This window comes from Muscardinus avellanarius, assembly GCF_963383645.1.
Source record: "Muscardinus avellanarius genome assembly, chromosome: 4".
Lineage (NCBI taxonomy): Eukaryota > Metazoa > Chordata > Mammalia > Rodentia > Gliridae > Muscardinus > Muscardinus avellanarius.
Window position 1 is genome coordinate 122,336,411 of NC_137789.1, and position 25,431 is coordinate 122,361,841.

General features: G+C 37.9%; 1 protein-coding gene and 1 pseudogene across 2 annotated transcripts; one reads left to right on the forward strand and one right to left on the reverse strand.

Moving 5' to 3' along the window:
* Window positions 1-3,521: 3,521 nt before the first annotated feature.
* LOC308262407 (oxysterol-binding protein-related protein 9-like) lies at window positions 3,522-5,924 on the reverse strand (annotated as a pseudogene). The gene is made up of 4 exons: window positions 5,802-5,924; window positions 5,060-5,493; window positions 4,069-4,811; window positions 3,522-4,015 (listed from the first exon to the last, which is right to left on the reverse strand). The product of its transcript is annotated as an oxysterol-binding protein-related protein 9-like (transcript).
* A 7,425-nt stretch (window positions 5,925-13,349) lies between these two features.
* On the forward strand, window positions 13,350-25,091 carry LIPF (lipase F, gastric type; the record flags this gene model as incomplete). Its single annotated transcript, XM_080695167.1, has 9 exons — window positions 13,350-13,454; window positions 13,627-13,744; window positions 14,755-14,953; window positions 16,455-16,564; window positions 18,361-18,497; window positions 20,070-20,216; window positions 22,908-22,979; window positions 23,388-23,459; window positions 24,858-25,091. 9 exons carry the CDS (start codon window positions 13,350-13,352, stop codon window positions 25,089-25,091), a joined length of 1,194 nt encoding a protein of 397 aa, XP_080551293.1.
* Window positions 25,092-25,431: the final 340 nt, after the last annotated feature.

Consider the following 25,431-nt stretch of genomic DNA (forward strand, 5'->3'; position numbering starts at 1 on the left):
ATATATACATGTGTACACGTATACATGTGTACACATGTACACGTATACATGTGTACACGTATACACATATACACATATACACATATATACACACACACACATATATATATACATATACATACACACACATACCAGTTCAAAGCTGACATGTATCCTTAGGCTAAAGTTAACCTGACTGTGAAATGAACTTTGTATACTGAATCTACATTCTACCTTTTGGACTAGAAAGATCAAAATAAAAAATTATGAAGATTGGCAATACATGCTGGAGGAAGCCAAGATTTATGCTAAATGTGGTGCAAGAATTTGAAAAGTCTGAGAGAGGACACGTGTTCCGGGAAGAAACTCTTTCTTATTCTCTTGCATTCCACTTATATGTCACAATAGATGAAAGTTCCTAGATGTCTGATTCTAACACATAATTCTTGAAAACTTTAAGGAATCATGAACCATTTGCTTCCTGTGCCTCTTCTAAGTTGTCACAATTACAGCAGCAGCAACAACAAAATGCCTCAAAATGAATGGGCTCCAGGCACCTGTATTTAATTCATCACATGATTTTAATATGTAGCCTAAATTGAGCATTACTTCCTTTAGTGATCTCATCCAATCCCAAGATTTAGATACTGTATACTAATTACACACACACACACACACACACACACACACACACACACACATATATATTGATATATTGATATATTGATATATTGGTGGTACTGGGGTTTCTGGAAGCCCTTCTACCTCCGGGCTACACTCCCAGACCTATTTTATATTTTTATTTGGAAACAGGGTCTCTGAAGCCAGTGCCACTGGCTTCGAACCTGTGCAATCCTCCTGTCTCCGCCTCCCAAGCGTGGGCATTACAAGCGTGCGCCACCACGCCCGGCCAATAATAAGTATATTGAACAATATATTGGTGACCATTTCTCATATCTGCATTAGAAACAAAGCCACATGATGTTAAGTCTGGCTCTCTATATATTAAGGTACAAAATTTGGACCAAAGATCAAAATTATGATAATCTGATCTTCAAAATCCAATGCATATGAGGTAACTTTTTAGAGAGTAAATATGCTATTGAGTAATCATTCTAATAAACATTTCTTATGACTTTCTTCAAACTGACCCTTTTCTTAATTATTGTGACTCACCACTATTTCAAACTGACCTCTTTACTTTCATGTTACCATTTCAGTACCCAGGGATTTCTGAAGCAGAATAAATTTGATTTCATAAAAACAATAGATACTTTAACATTTCAGTGACAGGTTTTGTTTGTTTGTTTGTTTGTTTGTTTGTTTTGGTGGTATTGGGCTTTATATCTCTGGGCTATACTCCCAGACCTATTTTATATTTTATTTGGAAACAGGGTCTCACTAAGTTGTTGAGAGCCTCACTAAGTAGCTGAGGCTGGCTATGAACCTGTGCAATCCTCCTGTCAGCCTCCCAAATGCGAGGATTATAAGCATGCACCACCCCACACTTTTTAAATCTGTAAACTCAAGAATCACATTAAATAATTTAACATTTAACTTAAGTTTGGATCTGTATTGGACAGATAAGCACCATACTTTTCTTTCTTTTTCCTTTTTTTTTTTTTTTTGGCGGTACTGAGGATTGAACCTAGGGGCATTCTACCTTCAAGCTATACCCCCATCCCTATTTTTTACTCTTTATTTTGAAACAGGGTCGCCCTAAGTTTGGAGGGCCTCACTAAGTAGTTGAGGGTGGCCACAAACCTGGATCCTCCTGTCTCAGCCTCCCAAGTACTGGAATTACAAGCATGTGCCACCACACACAGCTAGCTCCATGCTTTTCAAATGATATGAAAGACACATTTATTTGGTGGTGGTTTGATTTTTTTTTTAAGTAAAATCACCAAACTTGTGCAATGGAAGTACAAAAGTTATCGGAGGTATCTTGTGTGATTGTGCTTTAGCCTGGGTGAATGCAGTTTAAATTATAAAAACTGAAAATTAAAGTACAAAGAAGTAGAAGTTCAATCTGCCTACTTCGAAGAGAACCTGCATTCTTTAAAACCAGCTAACATTGATTGGGGGAAGTTAAATTAATTCCATGAGTCAGAACACAAGAGTGACTAGTGTCTATTTTCACCTAAGATCATTATTCTGTAACGTTCTTGGTCTTGAAACATTTCAGTGTACAAAAATATTGCAATGTTAATCCAAGAAAAAAAGCCATTATTATGTGTGTACTGATTATCATGATCAGTGTGGAACATTTTTTTTTACAACAAACTATCATGCCCTTTAAACAAAACAACAAAACAATATGTTGTTTCCTTGAATTCCATATGAATTTGAAAAGCTACCTACTTTACATTTTTATCTTCCTATCTAACATATCCGAAGGGGATTTTTAAAATTTTTTGGTACTGAGAAATGAGCCTAGGTACATTTTATCTCTGAGCTACACCCTCAACTCTTTCTTAATTTATTCTTTAATTTTGAAACAGTCTCACTAAGTTGCTGAAGATCTCAAACTAAAGATCCTCCTGTGTCAGCCTCCAACGTACTTGGATTACAGGTATGCACCACTGCACCTGGGTCAAAATGGATTTCATAACTTCCTACCTCCCATCCCCATCTGTTCCATCCTTAGACTTTTCAATGTAATTGATTCCACTATCCACTCAGTCGGCCCGCGTAAAACCTGCAAATCATCCTTGTTTCATATTTCTTTCTCTTCTTCAGACCTCTCCTGAATCTTATATGTTAACAAATCCTATCAGACTAACATCCAGAACATCTCTTAAAGCAGTTCTTATCTTCTCAAGTACCATTCTGATCAAAGGCTTTACCATCTTTCAACTGGAGCAAAGCGATTCCAAAATAAAAGTAGCTGAGGCTGGCTTTGAACCTGTGCAATCCTCCTGTCTCAGCCTCCCATGCACAGGGATTACAAGCATGAGCCACTACACCCGGCTCAGTGACAGTTTTTAAATCTGTAAACTCAAGAATCACATTACATAATTTAGCATGAAATTTCCTAACAGTTTTAATACATTCCACTAATTTTCTAAAATAACTGAGGAACCAATATTTACAGTATATGGAATATTTATGAAAAACCTGTCATCAGGTATATATATGTATGTGTGTATATATGTATACATACATACATATATATTTATATAGAGAGAACCCAAGATTATATGCAACTAGGAAACAGGTTTTATGTCATGTCTTAACAGTAGAACTAGAGAGTAATGAGATGGGTTTATAAACGCTTTTCAAAGTATGGGCGCTGGAAAAGGAGCAGACATATTGTTTCAGAACCTGAAGTTTTCTCGGGATTGAAGTGAAAATCATAACTGCCACAGAGGCAAAAAAGGGAAGCTTTTCCTGCTTTAATTGTTCATCTGCGCCAGAGTCCAGTATCCCTGAGATAGGAACCACTGCGATGCAGAGGGAGTGACAGGGCCTCCCAAAGGAAGATTGTTCACTAGTTAGGCCTCCTGCCCTGGTCATCAGGTGTAAGCTTTATGTTTCCCAACCTAATGCTTCGCAGCACCGAGATGTTTCAGTGATGGTTCATCATAAACCCAGCATTCTCCATCTTCATGGAATAACCTTATCTCCCACTGAATTTCCTTCTTCCTTTCTCGGGCTTCTGCTCTTTGTTGTTCAAGTCTGTGCTTTGCTTCAGTTGCTGCTTCAATGTCTCTGATTTTTAAATTGGAAGTGACTTCCTTCCAAAGGCAGCGGGATTCATACTCATTCTGATCTCCCCGCTTCCTTACTTTCTTCTTGATTATAGGCAACTTTCTTGGTATCTACAAAGACCATATTTCCCCCTGTTGCCTATTTTGCATACATTACACTATTCCATTCTTCCATTGAGCAAAAAGACTTCTTGTCATTTGGAAAAAAAATTCTCAGGGGTGATTCTGTGCTTCTTGTCCCCATTGAAAGGTTTGGTGTGGAAGGCAATGTTTGCACTATACCCTGTTTTGGAAAAACCAATATTTCATTCTCCTCTTAATTCCACCTAGGGCACTTGTTAAAACACTCAACATTTAAGGCTGAAAGGAATAGATGATGGGAAACTTGCTCAGCCACAAACGTTACACTGTTTTTGGAAACCCAGGGAACTGGTCCTTCTGTAACTAGCTCCGTGTTCTCTTCAATGTCACTGGGTTGTATCCAGTGACACTGGAAAATCTCGCCCAAGATGGGGCTGTACGGCTTTTTGGCGACTGATCCTTTCCTTCCTGCATGGAAGGCGGAGAAGTACCACTTCATTAATCTGGACCATTTGATCCCTGGCATCTTTTTGGCCACTAATGCTCAAAAACAGGTCGGGATGTGAAAAGAAGTCTGCCTACATTTCTAAAAGAGATCTTTCAAGAATAAATGTTGGAGCAACTACATAGTAAGATCCATCCCGAGCCTGACCTGTGACAAGAAGTGCGTGATGACACTTCTGTGCTCCTCCACCGACCCAGCCTTCCCGTCTCTGCCATCATGGGAATCAGAAAGGTTAGTATCACTTGTCCCATCGGACCTGGAAGAATTCCGTGACTCTGTGGTATCTGGGCGCTTCAAACTATTTCCTGAGTTGCTGTGTGTCAGGGCTGAGGCAGATCCAGAAGAATCTATTAAGCGCGTTGGAAATGAACCATTTTGATAGAATTCATACGCATCATAGAATTCATCTTCACTGCTAGAGTAAGAGAACTCGGGGACTGTATTTTGGAGACAAGTTGACATGGCTTGGAGAAGTTAGACTGCCACGAGGTGGTGAATGCCCACTGCCTGTACTATTTAGTGTTGGAGTCTGATGATGCCCCAACATAGCTAATTACAGTTTTTTGTTTGTTTGTTTGTTTTTTGGTACTGGGGGTGGAACCCAGAGGCTTTCTACCTCCGGGCTATACTCCCAGACCTTTTTTACATATATGCATTTTTATTTAGAAACAGGGTCTCACGAAGTTGTTGAAAGCCTCACTAAGTAGCTGAGGCTGGCTTCGAACCTGTGTGAACCTCCTGTCTCAGCCTCCCAAGCGCGGGGATTACAAGCGTGCGCCACCACGCCCGGCAGCTAATTACAGTTCTAACGGGGAGGGAAGATGGACGCTGCTCTGACTTACACAACTGAGCAGGTTCTGAAGGTAAGACAGTCGGGGAAGACATTGTTCTAATCACAGGTTCCAGGGAACTAGGTTGATATATTGCGTCTACAGGATTAATAGTACTTTTAGCAATTTGCAGCAATAGAATGCAGTATTTGATTCTACCATGCTATTTATTGTTTCTTTGAGAGTTTCAATTTTCTTTCTCTGTTCAACATCTTTACAGTTTTGAAGCTTGTCATCAAAAAGCTTTAATCGTTCTATCAAGCATTCAAGCATCTTCCTCTGTAAGTTTCTTGTCAAAGTCTTGGACACTAGAAACAAATCCTGAATCCAAACCTCGGCTGGTGGCCCCCAGGAAAGCCGTCAGCGGAGGCCCCGCCCTCTGCGCCTCCTGCAGGAGGGAGGGGGCGCTTGCGAGCCCTCAGCCCTGCCGGATCCCAGGCAGCAGCGCAGGCGTGCGGCCAGGCCGGCGGTCGAGGACCACCAGGGTAATGTTTAAAAACTTATTCTATGCTACCCCCTTGCTTCAAATCCTTTGATGCATTCTATTTCTTTAATGTTCCTTGCCATGGACGGCATGAACCATGATCCGGTCTTATTTTTCTGACATCTCACATTACTCCCACTCTCACTTCCTGTCTTCAGCCACACATCAGCCTCATTTTTGTTCATTGGACAAAAATGGAAACTGTTGTTTACATTTTGCGAACTTTGACTTTGCTCTGACCTCTGCCTGGAATGCTTTGTCCTTGACTCTTTGCAAGCTGGTTTGTCCTTGACTCTTTGCAAGCTGGTTCGTCTGGTCAGTAGATTTCCATTCATCCCCTAAGGGAATCTACCTCACCCCAAGTGATGCTTTCTGCTCCTATCACTGCACCCTAAAATGTAAGTCCCTATAAAGCAGAAATCGGTCTTTTCTTTCAAAGACTACTTCTAGTTGCTGAGACGGTGTTGAGCATGTAACAGGTCCTCAGTACAGTTGATCAATTGATGAATGAGACCTTGAGAAATTAATCACTATATTCATCATAAAAATAAAACATAGAACTGAGCAAGGTGCCACACGCCTAAAATCCCAGTACTTGGGAGGCTAAGACAGGAAGATTGCAGGTTGCAGGACAGCTTCAGCAAATAATGAGACTCTCATCAACCTAGCAAGACACTCTTTCAAGATAAAAATAAAATAGGACTGGGAATGTAGCTCAGAGGTAGAATGCCCTGAGTTTAATTCCAGTAACTAAGATACACACACACACACACACACACACACACACACACACACACACACAAACACACTAGCACTTAAGTAGCTATGCCATGCCTGATGCCAAGTATATTGTCGAAATTACTCATTTAATTTATAACAAGCCTCTGAAAGGTAGGTGCTCTTATCCTGATTTTACAAATGAAGATGAGAGGCTGGAATTGATGCAAACTTTTGCAGGAGGTAGGTGGCAGAGCAAAAACTTAAGCTTAACACGTTTGACCCCAGAGCCCAGGCTTTTGAATATATGCCTCTTTTCTCATACAATAAAGACAAAACAAAACAAAAAATTGAGGAGAGAGAGGAAGAAATTTTTGCCTTCTGTGATAAGCCGCATCGCCTGTGATCAGGCTGGTCAATCTCCTGGCCTTTGCGGTGTTTCTTCAATAAGGCCAACACGACACTGTTTAGATATTCTCTTGTTTGTTTCCCCAGATATTTAAAATGTTTTAAGTATTTGCTAGGGTATTGTCTCCTGTGATCTGTATTCATCTATTCACTCATGTATCCATTTTTTCTTTCATCATGCACAGTCTAGGCAGGAAATCATATAGTTTATATATGAGACAGGAGGATCACAGGTTGGAATCCAGCTGGGAAAATTAGTGAGACCCTCTGCAACTTAGTGAGACCTTATTTCAAAATAAAAAATAAGCCGGGCATGGTGGCGCACGCTTGTATTCCCCGGGCTTGGGAGGCTGAGACAGGAGGATCGCACAGGTTCGAAGCCAGCCTCAGCTGGCTTAAGAGACTGTGCTTCCAAATAAAATATAAAATAGGTCTGGGAGTGTAGCCCTGAGGTAGAAGGCCCCTGGGTTCCATCCCCAGTACCACCAAATAAATAAATAAACAAACAAACAAATAAATAAAGTAGGGTTGAGGTGTCACTCAGAGGTAGAATGCCCTGGGTTCAATATCCAGTACCAAAAATACATGCATACACAAACACACACACACATATGCATACACACACACATACATACACAGGAAGTGCTAGTACACTGGTACAGATAAAGACCTAGAAGAACCAGGGGTAGAATGAACTAACTCTGCCAGGCATTCAGAGAAATCTTTACCATGAAGCTGACATTTGAAGTGAATCTTGAATCTTGAATACAAAGTACCAAGCAATAAAAGGAAATAAGCTCGTTTATGTCCTATGTTTCTCAGGGAGGTGGGCAGATAGTGTTATTATTATACTTTCAATTACGTAAACCAATGCCAAATGAATTAAGTGATTTGAGTGGAATCAGAGAATATACATCTCAGTAAGTACAGCCATTCTTTCTGTCCTTGGCCCCTTACCACAACAGCCTGATTAAAAGATAGTTTCCACAATTAGATTCATGTTTTCATTTGTCTTAATTAAAGCCTCAAAATTTAAATGCATCAATGGTGTTTGTCAATGACTGTCTCAAATATTTGGGAATTGGGGTCTTTTCCAAGGAAAAACCTATATAAGTCTTAAATTACATTTTTTTCCCCTTTCAGCAGTTTGCAAATGGTTTTCCAAGACAAATTCATCTTGTTCTCTCTCATATGTGGACATTAAAAACTTATCAGAATGTGTAATAGTGATTATGAGAGGCTGGTAAGGGTAGTGAGGGAGAGAGAATAGTGTGATGTCAGATTACTCATACTCCAACACTGTAAATAGAAGCAATACTTTCTAAGCAGAATGTGGTGGTGCACGCCTATGCTTCCAATACTTGGGGGCGGAGACAGGAGTATTGCAGGTCTGAGGATGGCCTCCGCAACGTAGCAAGACTATCAGCAACCTAAGCTGGGGGGATAGCTCAGAGGTTGAACACCCCTGGGTTCACTCCCAATTAAACACACACACACACACACACACACACACACACACACACACACTAATAAATTTTAGTGATCTACAGGGTAGTGGATGGATTATAGTTCATAATAACCTATTATATGTCTTATGAATAACTGAAAGAGACAAACTTGAGGTCTCCAAATACAAAATAATGATTCGCAAGTAGAAACATTGATTACTCTGATTTATCAGTGCATATTATATATACTTAATGAAATATCATACTGTACCCTCTAAATGTATATAATTACTATATGTTAGTAAATTTTTTTTAAATGCTTTAAGAAAATGGAAATGTTAAATGCCAGATTTATACCCCATACATTTGTACAATTTAAATACTAATTTAAAATGAAGAAACAGTTTTCTATTATTGTTACCAAAATTTTTTTACATTGGCATTAGGAATAGAAATAAAAATACTCTATTGCATTTTTCTTGTGTATTATTTTATTTTTTGTGGTACTGGGAATTGGACCAAGGGGCATTCTACCTCGGAGCTACACACCCAGCTCTGTTTTTCATTATTTTGAAACAAGGTCTCTCTCTCTCTTTTTTTTTTTTCCTGGTGGTATTGGGGTTCCTGGAAACCCTTCTACCTCCGGGCTACAGTCCCAGACCCATTTTTTTTATATTTTTATTTGGAAACAAGGTTTGAACCTGCGCGATCCTCCTGTCTCCGCCGCCCAAGCGTGGGGATTACAAGCCTGCGCCACCACACCCGGCTCATTTTGTTCTTTTCAAATGTAATTATTTCTTTACTATTTCTGCTGTGTACTTAAATACTAACAAGCAAATATATATTTCTCAAAATAAATTACAAATGACTTAACAAGTCAAAATACAATTCTGTTTTTCTTTCACCATGAGCTACAGATAGATGCTCATGGTGTTTATAAAGAATAAATGATGCCGGGCATGGTGGTGCACGCTTATAATCCCTGCACTTGGGAGGTGGAGACAGGAGGATAGCGCAGGTTCGAAGCCAGCCTCGGAGGCTTAAGAGACCTTGTTTCCATACAAAAAAATATAAAATAGGTCTGGGAGTGTAGCCCGGAGGTAGAAGGGTTTCCAGGAACCCCAGTACCACCAAAAAATAAAATAAAATAAAATAAATTACTTTTATAAATAAAAACTTTTAACTGTACATTTATAAGTATATTCACATCAATCAAGCTCTCACCAATATATTTTTTGTTAAAAAGGGGCACGACTTCTATGTTTTTAAAGGTCAGGGGTGGGTTTAGTATATTAGCTAGACCATTAACTGAAAGGTAGGAAATGCTGGCCAAAGACCACAGTAAAGCACTAATCCTGGCTGGCCTCGTTCACTTATCTAACCATCTGGTCAGGATAGCTTACAGTACTGCATTATAAAGAACAAGAGGTGGGGACTTTTACCATCTTAATCGGCTTTATCTGAACCAAATTATATAATCATTAGTGTTGTATTTTTGGCTCGGTAGGTTTTATATGTTTGTTATCAAGAATCCTTTTTTTTTTTAAGTTTTCTGAATCATGTTTATTTGCCACAGTTTCTTTGGTCAATATTAGCATTTGTTAATAAACTCAATATTATGTGAACTTAAATATAATATTTGGTCTTTAAGTTTGTTCTTTCAACATTAAGTTATGTCTACATATTAACAGTTTATGGTAATTTAATCAAAGGGTGAATAATTCTGGCCATTGTTAAAGTTTTTGTATATAAAGGCAATCATACCATTAACCAAAATACCAAGCACCCAGAGAGACCTAATCCTAACTTTCCTGAAGAGACTGTAAGTACAATTTATGCTGAGCAAAATTATCTGAATTCTAAGATTCATTTTTTTCTTTAACTCAACTGTTTCAGTTTAAAAAGGCTTAGATATTTATTATATATTCTCCTATATAAATGTGTCTATTTGAATTATTGCTTATTCCTGTAGGATCGGAGTTTTTTCTTTTTATGTACATAAATTTTTGATTATTGAATAACGAGTTTGTTATTATAATAAGTGCCTTGTGTAGAAGTCTATACTCTTATTCTCTTTTTTTGAGAAGCACTAATCCAGTCTTTTACTGTCTTATTGGCATTATGAAAATATTATGTCAGATAATTTAGTATCGTTCAAATCAGTTCTGTTGAATTAGCCATTATTAATATCATTGGGAACCTTCACAGACTACTGATACATCTCTTCAAATTATAAACCCCTCAAAACAGATGTTTGAATCAAATCATGTTAATCTTTGTGGAGGTTCCAAGTAGTTCTTTATAGAATCTGGAAATATATCCACCTTTGTGCTGTCCTAAGTAGTTCCTTACAGAAGCTGGCTTCAGGTCATTCTAAAGAAGCATTATAGTGGAGAAAAACATGAACTTTGGAAACAGATGCCCTCATTTCAAAGATAGCTTCAGCCTTGCTTTACTCATCTGTTAAATGGGAATACAGCTGTCTCTAGAGGGATGACCCACATTTTCTCTTGAAGGCATATTCCTTGCTTTACCTTAACAGACGTCTCATTTTTTAAATATTCTGAATGCTCTTTTGAATGTGCATCTACTTTCTTAGATGCGTCTCTGACCTGTCTCTGAAAAACCGGGCAGGGGAAGGGTACAGTACTATCTACATAATAGGATTGTTCTAAAAAAAATGAGATGACAGTATTGATAACTACATCTAATGTTTAGTAGATGCCTGACATATTAGAAGCTTTGCTTTTTATCATAATGAATGCTTATCATATTTCAAGCCCTATTTTTAGATGAGGAAAATGTTTTAGTGAAGATAACCCACTTGTACATGTTACGTGTTGAGTATACTCTCTAGCACGTAGTGGGCCCTCTATAAATGTTCAGTTTCTGCTGCTATCCTATAACTTGGCATCAGGTATTTTGAGGAATTTACTCTTCCCCAGAACATTTCCATGCTGTTAGCTTGAATTACTGGAATGCCCCATAACTCAGACCATAGGTTGTGTCTTCACTTTACAACGATAAATTGTTTAATGGAAGCAATAGAAGATATATAAATGTGGGTTCCTGAAAAGTTTGATGAAAACTCTATGGTTTGAATGTGAAAACACTGCTGGTTTGCCATTATACACTAGCTTGTTCCCTCCTAAAATTTCATGGTAAAGACAAGATTTAGTTAAAATTCATTTTTAAGAGATATCATTAAATCTAATTTCTATACCATATAAGTATCCAAATTATTAGCAAGATGGCCAATCCAGAGACTTCTAGTCTGGTTTAATTGCAAACCAGGAACTATGCTAAGAGCTCTGCATGAATTGTAATAAATGGTTATTCAGGTTTTGTCGAAATATGATCTGCACCTCAGAAGTCACTCCTTTTCAAAGAACTTCACTTGAATCCATGACTCAAATTTTATAAATTCTTCATTATAAGCAATTAAATTCCTTCTCTATATAACTTCCCAATATTGCTTCTAACATGCATTAGTTTCTCAATAAATATGTATTCATATGCTTATTCCATAATATGCTTATTCCAAACACATTAACATTATTCAACTTAAAACTATCTTCCACATGGCGTCCCTTCAGACATTTGAGAGCAAATATTGGTTCTCCCTTGAGGCTTTTTCAGAAGCTCAGTATCTAAAGATTCTCAAACTTATCAAAGGATATTTGCATAGAAGGAAGTCTAGATGTTCTGGGTTCAATGTCAAATATTATCTGTACTGAGATATACATGACAATTATCACAAGATCAGAAAAGCAGAGTCCTATTGAAGTGTTCTTTTGAAAAAAGAATGTTTGTAAATTGAAATTTTACCATTTTTCACAAAAAAAACCCTGAAAACAGTACTGGTTCAATTCAGGTAAGTTTGAGCATACATGAAATTTTAGTTATTGTCCAAGAGAACATGCTGAGTAGTTGCCCCAAAGACCAAATGTTGACAGGCTGACAGGTGAGGCTGACATATTTAAAATTGGCCTGCAGCTTACTCAGCTTTTAAAGGATGACTAATAGGCTCATAGGCTAAGCTATTTTATGTTCTAAGAAATTTTCCTTAATTTATAACAAGCACAATTTTGTTACTAGCCTATATTTCTTCTGTCCTATTTTGCTTACTAATTATAAAAAAGCCTAATAATTGGATAGATAATTATGTGATGGGTTAATCATTTTTATAGTGGCACTAATTCAGTCTACTTAAAATTATTATTTAAGAAGTGAGTTTCTATTTCTTACCTTAAAATATGAAAGGCTTGAATCAGAAAAATTCCTTGGGTTTTTCAAAATAATGATACTTGTTTTTTAATAGTCCTGGGAATCTAACCCAGGATCTCACACATGCTAGGCAAGTGTTCTACCACTGAGTCCATTCTTAGATCTAATAATGCTGATTTTTATTTTTGTCGTTAAATACTGTGACAAAAGATACCAGATCATAAATTATATTGCTGATTTATAATTTTCATGACCCACCTAAGTTATGTCAATGAGATAACATTTCAATAAAAATTAAAAAATTAAAACTGGAAATATAGTTGAGAGGCAGAGCACCGGCCTACCAGGCATTAGGACATAAATTCAATTTCCTGTATAGCAAAAAAAAAAAGATTTTCTAAATTTACTTTTCTAAAATTATATTCATATATTTCTCTATTTATGAGTGGCACTTTGAGGAGGTGATGACAGCTTTTAAATCCAAAATAATGACCTCAAACCAACAAGTATTTATGAAGTGACAATATAAATAACATTTATTTAAAGCATAATGATAGGTTTGAGTGCACATCATATTGAGACTGAATCTGTAGGTAGTCAATGCCCATACAACCCTCGCTCCCACACTGAACTCTCAAAATAGTTAAAGTCTTAAACACAAGGCGTAATGAGAATATGATGTTTTTCCCCCTAACAATTGGAGCATTTTTTCTAATTAAAATTACTTCACTAGGACTTCAAAATTAAGTCGGAAATGTTCTTAAAAGTAATTAAGAAGAAAAATATGTTGAACATTAAGATGACTGTGCTAATGTCCATATGTCCTAGTTTATTGGCCAATCAAACTCAAGCACTTCTCTACTTTGCAAGAAAGTTAAGAGATCACCAACTGTGAGCATTCTGAAAGTGCAATGGGTTAATCACGACATGGGTTATTCTTGTGTTTCAGGACCATTCAAAATGTGGTCGCTCTTAACCGTGGCAACTCTGATATGTACACTTGGATCTACACATGGTTTCTTGCAAAAATTAGTACCTGATAGCCCTGAAGTGAATATGAACATTGTAAGTTACCAAGGGTGGGAAGGCACTTAGCAAATGTAACAGATACTATTGTGCTTTAGACTCTGGGGGCTTAAACTTTTAAGTGACCAATCCAATATAATTGACACCATCTACTTATTCGATGCGTTTTAAAAGTCAACTAAAACATATAGCTATCATTTCTCCTCATTAGAGTCAGATGATTACCTTCTGGGGATACCCTAGCGAAGAGTATGAGGTTATAACTGAAGACGGCTACATCCTTGGAATCTACCGAATCCCTTACGGGAAGAAAAATTCAGAGAATATAGGTATAGCTTTCTCTTCCTTTGCCCCTCTTTCTCTTTCCCTCTTACCTTCATCCTTCCCCTTTCTCACTTCCATCCTCTTCCATTTCTTCCTTCTTTTTTCCCCTCCTTTTATTTCTTAAGTGTTAAATGAATCTTGCTAGTTCTGAAAATGCAACAACAATCAACCTGATTTCCAGTTGTCAAGGGAATCGTCAAGACAATGAGATAAATAAACAGATATTTGTAATGAAATGTGTTAAGTCCAATGCAACAACTGTGCCCAAACTATTAAACTAGGAATCCTGATGAAGGAACCTAACCCACTAAAGCAAGTTGCTCTCAGATATAGTAACTGAGCTCAGACCTAAGGACCAAAGACTTAGGCAGAGTGTGTTGCAGAGGAGTATGGAACTAATCTTATCCCCCTTTTCCAAATAAAGGTCTTTTTTTCCCTAATACTATTAAAATAAAACATTTTTTTCGCCGGATGTGGCGGCGTATGCTTGTAATCCCAGCATTCGGGAGGCTGAGACTGTAGGATCTTGGTTCGCAAACAGCCTCAGCTACTTAGTGAGGCCCTCTGCAACTTAATGAGACCCTGTTTCAAAATAAAGAATAAAAAATAGGGGAGGGGGTGTAGCTCGGAGGTCAGATGCCTCTGGTTTCCATCTCCAAACCCATAAATAAATAAATAAAACATTTTTTTCATTGCAGAAAATTATAAAGTACACAAAGAATAGAAATTTTAAGAGACTACTCATAACTTTGCTACTTATAGTTCACCGAGGTTAACATAATGCTGAATTTCCTCCAAATATTTTAATATATTTTATTGAATTATAATTGGCATAGAATCGCACACATTTAAAGTATACATTTGACAAGTTTGGGCATCTGAGAAACTAACCACCTGAGAAAAGATAATTAAGACATTCAAATATATGCAACCCAATCAAGCAAATGTATTTACTTCTAGTCACATGTTTATCTTAAAATAAGTTTGTAAAGATTGAAACAATTTTCTTCTCTAGGCCACAGACCTGTCGTGTTTTTGCAGCACGGTTTGCTCGCATCAGCCACAAACTGGATTGCTAACCTGCCCAACAACAGCCTGGCCTTCATTCTGGCAGATGCTGGTTACGATGTGTGGCTGGGAAATAGCAGAGGAAATACTTGGTCCAGGAAAAATTTGTACTATTCACCAAACTCAGTTGAATTCTGGGCTTTCAGGTAAAGGAAAAGGACAATACAAGTGGGCCATTAAAAACAAACATCCGGAGCCTATAATCCTGGTACTTGGGAGACTGAGGCAGAAAGATCACAGGTTGGAGGCCAGCCTCAATAACTTAGGAAGGCTCTCAGCAATTTGGCAAGACCCTCAAAATAAAAAATGAAATAGGACTGGGGGTGTAGCTCAGAGATATAATGCCCTCGGGTTAAGTCCTTAGTGTCACAAGAAAGGAAAAATAAATAAATAAATAAATAAATAAATAAAAGTAAACACTGGGCTTTAAAAGCACAGACATTCTTTCTTTTCAACCTGTCTCATTTTAACACATTATACCCAAAGCCATTTTTTATTCTTATCTCTTCTTGGACTCTTCCATGTGCTTCATTCCCAGGATAACCTTTCCTTTAAACTTTCTGTAATTTTGGTACCCATCCCAAGGGGATTCCTGTATGTTTTTCCAAATGAGATGAACAGTATGGCTGAAGCAAGAAAATTCATTGCCCCCGGCAAATTCCAAAGGGAGAATACATATTAACTCAGGAGAATGTTAAAACCCAGCTGGGGATGGGAAAGCAGCAACCTGCATCATGGTCAATGAAAAAACTTCAGCCGGGCGTGGAGGCGCATGCTTGTAATCCCCGCGCTTGGGAGGCGGAGACAGGAGGATCATACAGGTTCAAAGCCAGCCTGGCTGGCTTAAGAGACCCTGTTTCCAAATAAAAATATAGAGTAGGTCTGGGAGTATAGCCCCGAGGTAGAAGGCTTTCCAGGAAGCCCAGTACCACCAAAAAAAGAAAAAAGAAAAACCTTCAAATGCCATGGAGAAATGACTAAGTGTTTCCTATCACTGATCTCCTTGTGCCTTACTCCTGGAACTTAACTGACCAGAGGGAGAGAACAAAACTGAATTTCGCTGATAATGGTGAGGCACAAAAGTGCTTTGGAAGTCCTGGTTGCTGAAAGAAAACTCGTGTGTCCCCAGCATAGTGAGGAAGAGGGTGCGTGACATAAGAGATGAGAGATGTTGAGAAGAGTCGGATCAGGCAGGGCTGTATGGGTGGTGGGTGAGGAGCTTGTTTCTAGTGCAATAAAAAGCCACTGAAAAGTTTTAAAGTAGGGCGGATTTTCATTTTCAAAATACTATTCTGGCTGATTTGTGAAGAATAAATAAATAAGGATAAGACTCACATTCAATGGTCCTGGAATAGAGCATGCAAATGCTTATTAAATCTGACATTCCATTCCCACCTATAGATATCATCTTGTTTGGATTCGATTGAAACCATGATACTGTGCTTCAGAAATGATGTCAATTGTTTGTAAGAAGCCACCCCCAAAGGGCACCTGCCACTTGCTAAGCATTTTTAAGCAGCAATGATTTAGAGTATCTAGTTTTTGATTTCTCAAATAGAAACAGAGCCTTAGCTATAAATATGCTTGAAATTTAGAAATTAGAGCAAGAAAATATAACTGGTTTTATTTTATCTTTTTTTCTTGCAGTTTTGATGAAATGGCTAAATATGACCTACCGGCCACAGTCGATTTCATTGTAAAGAAAACTGGGCAGGAGAAGGTACACTATGTTGGTCATTCCCAGGGCACTACCATTGGTAAGTAAAGACATTGAGACCAGGTAATTTCATTTTTATAGATCCCTTTCAAGTGGGTAGAGAAGCATACCTATTTTAAGTACTATTCATTCATTATAAAACTTAATGCCCATGATAACCCAAAAAAGATGTAGGGATAATAGATGAGCAAACAAAACAGGAGGTAAATACTTTGTGCAAGGTAACATGGGTTATTCCTAATAGAGTTGACAAGGTAGCTCAGATACCAGCTCAGAAAATCTGACTCTCAAGTCAGTATTGTATAGTCTCTGGGCTGAATTTATGTATTAATTCAAGCATATGTAGAGAGAATAAGCCTATTATGTACCTAAAGAATACAACAATAAATTAAATAGATTAAACTACCTTCATACCACTAAGATTCTAGTGGGAGAGAGCAAAAGAAATAAAGATAGTAAAATGTAGAATATACTAAACAGTGATAATGCTATAAAAATAAATTGGGGGAGGAAATCAAGAAGAATCAATTTGGGCATGGTAGTGCACGCCTGTAATCCCAGTACTTGGGAGGCTGAAAAAGAAAATAGCAGATTCACAGCCAACCTTAGTAACCTAGTGAGAGCCTCTGCAACTTGGTGAGACTGTTTCAAATTTTAAAAATAAAATAAAATAAAATAGGGCTGGGGTGTAGCTCAAAGGTGAGATGCCCCTGGGTTCAACCCCCAGTACCATAAAAAAAGAAACATTAGAGAGGATCAAAGCAACTTTAAGACAGAAACACAAACAAAGACCCTCTGGCCAAGGAGGAAGCCAGAAAGCAAATTGTGTATAAACCTGGCTGGCTGATGTTCCAGAACGAAAAAGCACGCTGAAGCTTTGCGCACACTCAGTATGTTCAAGGAACAGCACTGAGGCTATTCTTTGTGTGGATAGAGACAGAGTGAGGGAGGGAGAAGAAGGGAGAGAGAAGAGAGAGAGAGAGAGAGAGAGAGAGAGAGAGAGAGAGAGAGAGAGAGAGAGAGAGAGAGAGAGAGAGAGAGAACAAGCCAGTCTACACAGGGGTTGGGGAGGGCAGGCTCTTCAAAACTCTTTAGCTGTTGTAGGGATATCAGCTTTCATGATAAGCAAAAAGGAGACCATAGAAGAATCTTGAATCGAGGAATTAAATTATCTATAGTAAGATTTATTTGGTTGTTGAAGGAGAACAGGGAAGTAACAGAGAATCACATAGCAGATTCCTATAATAATTCATGCTGGAGATTATGGACCTGGATTGGGGGCGAAGATAGCTGTGGAAGTAATGATACATGGCCAGATTATAGATCTTTCTTTTAGATTTTTTAAAAATGGAGCCAACAAAATTTATTGACAGTTTGGATATGGAGTGTAAGAGAAAAAGAAGAGTCAAGTATGATGCCAGGATACGTGGCTGAGGACATAGAATAATGGGGTTGCCATTAACCTGAATGGGGAAGGCTATAAGAAAAGTTGATCGGGTAGGGGGAACATAAACTCAGATTTGGAACATTTTAAGTTGCCCGTTAGAAATTCAAGAAGAGGTATCAAGTGTTCAATAATATACACATATCTGAACTTCATAGGAGAAGAAGGAGCTAAAAATACAAAACAGAAGTTATCAGTACATAAAACAGAATGTCATACCCAAAGGTAAGAGCTCAAGCAGAAAAGAGGAGAGGTCCAAGGCCTCTGTGGTTTTCTCTTTTGCTTAGCTTGTAGCAGATGCCACTTTTAGTAAGAACAAGATAATGTCCCACATGTGAAAACAAAATAATACACAAACACCCCTTCTTCCCTGGTTCTCTGTTCTATTTCAGGTTTTATCGCCTTTTCTACCAATCCCACACTAGCAAAAAAGATCAAATCCTTTTATGCATTGGCTCCAGTTGCCACTGTGAAGTATACAACAAGCCCTTTAAAAGACATGGAATATATTCCTACTTTTCTCTTCAAGGTATGTGATGCTCTTTAGTTGTTTGAATCAAAGGTGCTCAGTTGCCTGTGGATTTCAAAGCAATGAGAAGAGAACAAAAACACCGGCTAGACAAGCATGCCCATACCCCAAAATGGAACCGTACAGGTGCACATGAATCCTTGTATGGCGCTGACCCATGTTTGAATCCCCTGCAGCCTGTGAGATTCCCATTTGTTTCTTTGTTCTTGACTAGCTTTATGTGTGTTACCAATGCCTATGAGTGTGTTTGCTCTTTCAAAGATGTTTCACTTACCAAATACTCTACATGGTTATGTCAAAGCTGCAATTCTACTCCTAGAGCAGGAACCGGAGAGTAAAATCAAAGCAAAATAGTCTAAGTAAAAACCTAACCCACCAGGGCCATGCTAACTTGGGAAAAGGAGCAAAAGGAAAGAAAAGAGGAGGGAAAAGAGAGAGAAGAAAGAAATGAAGGGTTGAGTGAAGCAAATATCTCAAGAACCTTAATTAAATACTTTTGGTTTTCAAAGAGGTCTTTTCCTAAGCGCTTCCTTAATCTCTAAATGGATATTGATTCTGTAGAGCAGTATTGTGGATTTCAAAAATCCACAAATAGTAAGTACTTTGTTGAGTATACATAACAGTTTTAAGAAGTTGTGCATTAACACTCTTCCCTTTTTTCTATGTTTATATCCTACTTCTGCCACTGAAACCAACACACACACACACCACATGCACTTTTTTTTAGGAGTATGGTTTAACCACAGGCTATATGAGGTAATAATATCATTCCCTTCTATGCTTTTGTGCTATTTAGTTCTCTCTCTCTTCTTTTTCCCACTCAGTATTTACATGTATGTTTAAAACCAGAGACCTTAGCTATGGTCATACTACCTTGGTAAACCTTCTGTTCAAAAATAAAATGTTATAATGACCTTGATTGTATTTCTTGTTGCATTGATCCAGAGCTTATTTCTTCTTGTGGTCAGATTTTCTGATTGCAGGGAAGAGAGTGACTTAGAAATAAAAGACATGTATTTAGAACCCAAGTCAGTGGTCTGAGGCAACATTCTGAGTGTAATGTAGCTCTAATTAACCCGACATGGTGACTGTGTTGTTAACCTCATATTTCCACAGGTATAAAATGGAAGAAAACAAAATACTTTCCTCCAAAAGAACTGAGACAAATCCCTAAAGGTTTTGCTTCACACATGGCTCGGTCACCGTTTCCCCTCCTGATCTCTTCACAACTTAGGTTGATATCTCGCATATTGGCACATATCTATGACAGTCCACCATGCTGTTTCCTTCGTGGGTTTTATTCTATAACCCTTATCAGCCAGCTAGATAGCAAGGCGTATCTTCTGATTTCTCTCAGAAACCAGTACAGTTCTCAATACAAAGATAGACATTGGTGTGGATATCCACCCTGTTCATCTCACCACTTCATTGTGGGAGTTCATTGAGAGAAAGTATAGGAAATTCCTAAAACAACATGTAGAAGTCAGAAAACATCCACAGCCAAGTTGTTACAATGATGAGTTTTCTGCAGTTTGACCACTGTCGTGCTCTAACAATTGTTTTATTTTCTAGCTCATATTTGGTGACAAGATGTTCTTACCACATGATTTCTTTGATCAACTTCTTGGTACTGAAATCTGCAACCGTCAACTACTGGATGAACTTTGCAGCAATGCCTTATTTATCATGTGTGGATATGATAGTAAGAACTTCAACACGGTGTGTATGCATGTTTTTATTCTGAATGTTTTGAGAAAACTTCTGATTTATTTTCATCATCACTTAGAAATGTTACTTTATAAGGTCTAGGAGTAGATTCATAATTGTGTCCATGGGATTCTAGTAAGCCCACGAGGAATCATGAGTCCTCATTCCATTCCAATTCTGTCACCTCTTCCCCCCTTTCATCATCCCGGTTGCCCCTTAAGTATGTAAATAGCATGCAGAAAAAACAAAAAACTTATGACTGACATGTGACCACTTAAATAATTGGGGTGGCATTTAAATTCTGTGATGAAAGGATCCTGACCAAAATTTTAATCAGCCTTCTCTCTGGGGGAAGGAAATTACAGCATTGAATAAGTGTTCTCATAAATTTGTTTAATACTGCTAGTCATTCCCAGAAATTGTATAAAGCACATTTCAGAGAAACTATTTATGTAACACCTTGCCCGTATTCTTGATCTGCATTTTTACCTGCTTTGCACTGAGTTGGGATTATATAGTTGATGCGAGAAAGTGCAACATAATGAAGGTTTTACTGTATGGATGCCAGTCAACCTGATTTCAAATCCTATCTTTGACACCGATTTAAACATCTCTGTCCTGGTTTTCTCATCTACACAATGTGTGATTGTAGAGCTCAAATCAGCTAATATATGTAAAGCATATAGAACTTAGTACAAAGCATATAGCGCTTAGCAGTATATAATTTTTTGCTGATATTACTATTATATAGAGACAACTATTATATTCAAAATTGTTGGTTTAGTTTATATCTTTTAATATCTATGAAAATTGAAGTTCATTGATAAGACAGTATAATTGTTGATTTAGTTTACACCTTTGAATACCTATGAACATCAAAGTTCATCAATAGAAAGGTGTAATTCTACAAAATATTATAATCATTGGGAAGATGGTGATAAAAGAGATCCAGCTTCTGGCTTCGTGGAGATCAAGATTTAGGTGTTTTTTTTTTCATGTGCGTGTGTGTGTGTGTGTGTGTGTGTGTGTGTGTGTGTGTGTGTTACTGGAGAAGCATTTTACCTCCAAGCTATACTCTTATGTCTTCTCTATTTTTATTTTGACAGAGGGTCTCTCTAGGTTGTTGATAGTATTGCTACTTGCTGATGCTGTCCTCAAAGCTGCTATTCTCCTGTCTTAACCTCCCAAGTACTAGGATTACAATAAGCATGCACTGTGTACCTGGCTCAGATCGTTTTCTTAATGCTGGTGATCATTCCCATGGATATTTGCAGACTCTATCTCTGCCTCTATCTATCTATCTATCTATCTATCTATCTATCTATCTATCTACCTACCTACCTACCTACCTACCTATCTAATCTATATCTACATAGAGAGATATAGGTATAGCTATAGATATAAATATTTGTTTTGTTTTGTTTTTCCCCTTAGATTGGCAAACAAGTCCCTCTCTTAGAAAGGAATTCTTAGCTGGGCATGGTGGCACACACTTGTAATCCCAGCATTTGGGAGGCTGAAACCAGAAGATCGCGGTTCTCAGACAGCCTCAGCTACTTAGTGAGGCCCTTTGCAACTCAATGAGACCCTGTTTCAAAATAAGGAGTAAAAAAATAGGGCTGAGGGGCGTCTCTCGGAGTTAGAATGCCCTTGGGTTCCAACCCCAGTACTGAAAAGCAAAAACAAAATAGGAAGAAAGAAAGGAATTCTTAGCTGGGCGTGGTGGCGCACTCTTGTAATTCCAGTACTTGGGAGGCTGAGACAGGAGGATCGTGCAGGTTTAAAGCCAACCTCAGCTACTTAGTGAGACCCTGTTTCCAAACAAAATATAAAATAGGTCTGAGAGTGTAGCCCAGAGGTAGAAAGCCCCTGGGTTTCATCTTCAGTACCATCAAAAACAAACAGAAAAAAAGAAAGAGGAAGAAAGAAAGAAAGAAAGAAAGAAAGAAAGAAAGAAAGAAAGAAAGAAAGGGAAATTCTTGATTTGAAAGATGTTTTTATTCAGCATATGGAGTAGATCACACTAAGTGATCTAAGCATATGGAGTATCCATATCACACTAAGGCAGATTACCATATTCCATCAATAAAAGTATTATGAGAAAAGTAATAGTAAAATAAATAAAACAAAATAAGAGATTTCATATTTTTCATGATACTTTTGGGGGCAGATTTTAATTTCCCTGAAGATAATTTATTGGACTTTGTCCACAGTCTAAGATTCACTGTGAACTATTCTATGCAATCCTAGAAGGGAACTTTCGTTTTTCAGCTGGGACTGAGCAAGATATATTATGGCATAATTGAAAAAATATATAATAGCTATCATATGTAGATAAATAGATTACCATCTCATATACATTAAAGTTCTCCAAAGCAAGCGGTCTTTGTGTGAATAGTTAATTTATTGACTACATGCTGACACTGGGTAAAAAATAAGAAGCTGAGAATTCAGACTCAGAGACCTAAAATGTCTCTGGCTCCACTCTGCTAATGTCTGGGTGAAATGGACTATTTCCCTAAATTTCTTTGAATCTCTTTGCAAACTCTAAAGTGACACACAACTGAGTTACTCATCTCTTTATAGGAATAGCTTCCCTCAAACACTTGGCTCACATAGGAAAACTTAGATCTTATCTACTTTTCAGAAACCAAGTATATGTCTAAATGTATATGTGCATGTGCATCTGTGTTTGATTTCTAGAGTCGCCTGGATATCTACCTAGCACACAATCCAGCAGGAACCTCTGTTCAAGACATTCTCCATTGGGCCCAGGTATCATTAATGCCGTTAAAGCTTATTTTGAGGGTCTGAACCCTTGTACTTCACCTGTAGCATGACCTTAAACATTTTGTCAAATGTTCCTGTCAGGTGATATTTTCCTAGCATATGTCTGCCATATGGAAACACCTATCAATTCATGTAAATTAAAAACTCTTATGAAAATAAGTATTTTGGGTAGCAAAAAAATGAAGGATTTTATGATTAGGCTTGCCAGAAAAATTATTTCAAGCAGAGCTGCATTTAACCTTTTTATGTACCTTATTCTAGATTATACTAATTGTATTTGGAATAAAATATGTTAATTGTTTGATTGAAAATAAACTACTTGGAAATGGCTGGATTTAATTTTCACTTACTAAGAATTTTTATTTATTTGTGTTTTTAATTTCTCTATATTAGCTTGCTAGGTCTGGGAAATTTCAAGCTTTTAACTGGGGAAGCACATATCTGAACATGCTGCACTATAATCAGGTAAGCTTTTTAAAGTTGAAATTATTTATATCTTGAAAGGCAGTAATATAAGAGGCTGGGCATGGTACTGCATAATTGTAATCCCAGGACTTGGGAGGCTGAGATAGAAGGATCACAGGTTTGAGGCCAGCCTCATAAACTTGGCAAGGCCTTCTGCAACTTAGACTCTGTGTAAAATGAAAAACAAAATAGGGCTGGGGTATAGCTCAGAGGCAGAATGTCACTGGATTCAATATCCAGTACCACAAAAACTAAAGGAGGAGGAGGAGGAGGAGGAGGAGGAGATATTACATATGATAAAATACCTTGTTGTGAAAAGCTATCTATGTCATAGTTGAGAATAGAGAAGTTCTTCATATATTGGAATATTATTAAGCTGGGCGTGGTGGCGCACGCTTGTAATCCCAGCATTCGGGAGGCTGAGACCGGAGGATCATGCTTCATGGCCAGCCTCAGCTACTTAGTGAGGCCCTCTGAGACCCTGTTTTAAAATAAAGAATAAAAAATAGGGCAGGGGGTGTAGCTCGGAGGTCGAATGCCCCTGGGTTTCATACACACATACACACACGCACGCACGCACGCACGCGTGCGCGCACACACACGAGAATATTATTGAAGTCTGAACTAACAACATTGTTTCTAGGTTGTGGAAAAACTGGATTTATTTCTCTTGTTCCCTCTTTTCCTCTGTATGAATCTCCTTAAAATTTGTGTGTTGATGGTGATTTTTCTAGAAATGGGAAATGGGGCTGATGAAGCCTTTTCTCAGAATTCGAGGCAGGATTTACTAAAATCAGATAAGTACCTAGGAAATACAGCTCTAAACAAAACCCAGTGGCCTATTCACTTACTGTTCTGGAAAGTAGTACGGAAAAGTAAATGACTTGGGACATTTCAGGAAGATCATACTTCAGAGTGGTAAAATCCATCTACTATAGTTAGAACCCAGTCAGATAAATTTCCTTCAGCTTGAGATGGAATCTCAGTGTTTAATTTGTAACAAAGCCTTGCATTCACGATCTGAAGCCATTCAGATCATGGTTTAGGACAAGCAGTATTAGCATCCACTCCGAATGTAGAATTTCAGGCTCACCCCCCAAATCCATTGAGTCTTCATTCTAGCAAGACCCCCAGGAGATTCTCAGGTCCATTAGTTGGAAAAACGCCCAACAAAAACACACAGCTTCCACTTTGCTCTGTGGATGAAGGTGACTTTCTCAAAGCAATCATTGTTAGAATTTACTTATAAAACTAAGTCACCAAGATGCATAATTACAATGCACCAATAAAAGTATTTTTTAAAAAATCAGTTAATGTTACCCAGTCTACCCAGAGAATAAACACTGTCTACAGCATGGTCTTAAACTCTGGTTCTTTCTCACGTGTGTGTGTGTTTAGGCCACAGCTCCCTACTACAACGTGTCAGCTGTGACAGTGCCAACCGCGGTGTGGAACGGTGGCCGTGACGTGTTGGCTGATCCCCGAGATGTTGCCATGTTGCTTCCCAAACTCACCAATCTCATTTACCACAAGGAGATTCCTTCTTACAATCACCTGGACTTTATCTGGGCAATGAATGCCCCTCAAGAAGTTTATAATGAAATAGTTTCTATGTTGGCAGAAGATAAATAATAGTTCTGAATTGAAAGAATTATCCACTTTTTTCCCCAAAATACTTTCTTCTTGCTTCAAGAATGTAGTTTTCTCCAGTGCTTCTTTCTGTAATTTGGCTTCTGAAATATATTGGCATCAACAAACTTCCCATTTGTCATTTTGATTTCTTTTTAGATATAATGAAATTCAATCCTTCACTGGGAAAATTTATCTAGAAACACCTGAGAATACATTCACAGAGCAAGGAACTTCTCATTCAGTTTCTTTTCCTACACTCAGAATAGGAGCCATGAGCCATTAATGCTCCCAAAAACCAGTCCTAGGATTGAATATTGACTCCTTAGATATGCTTGATGCT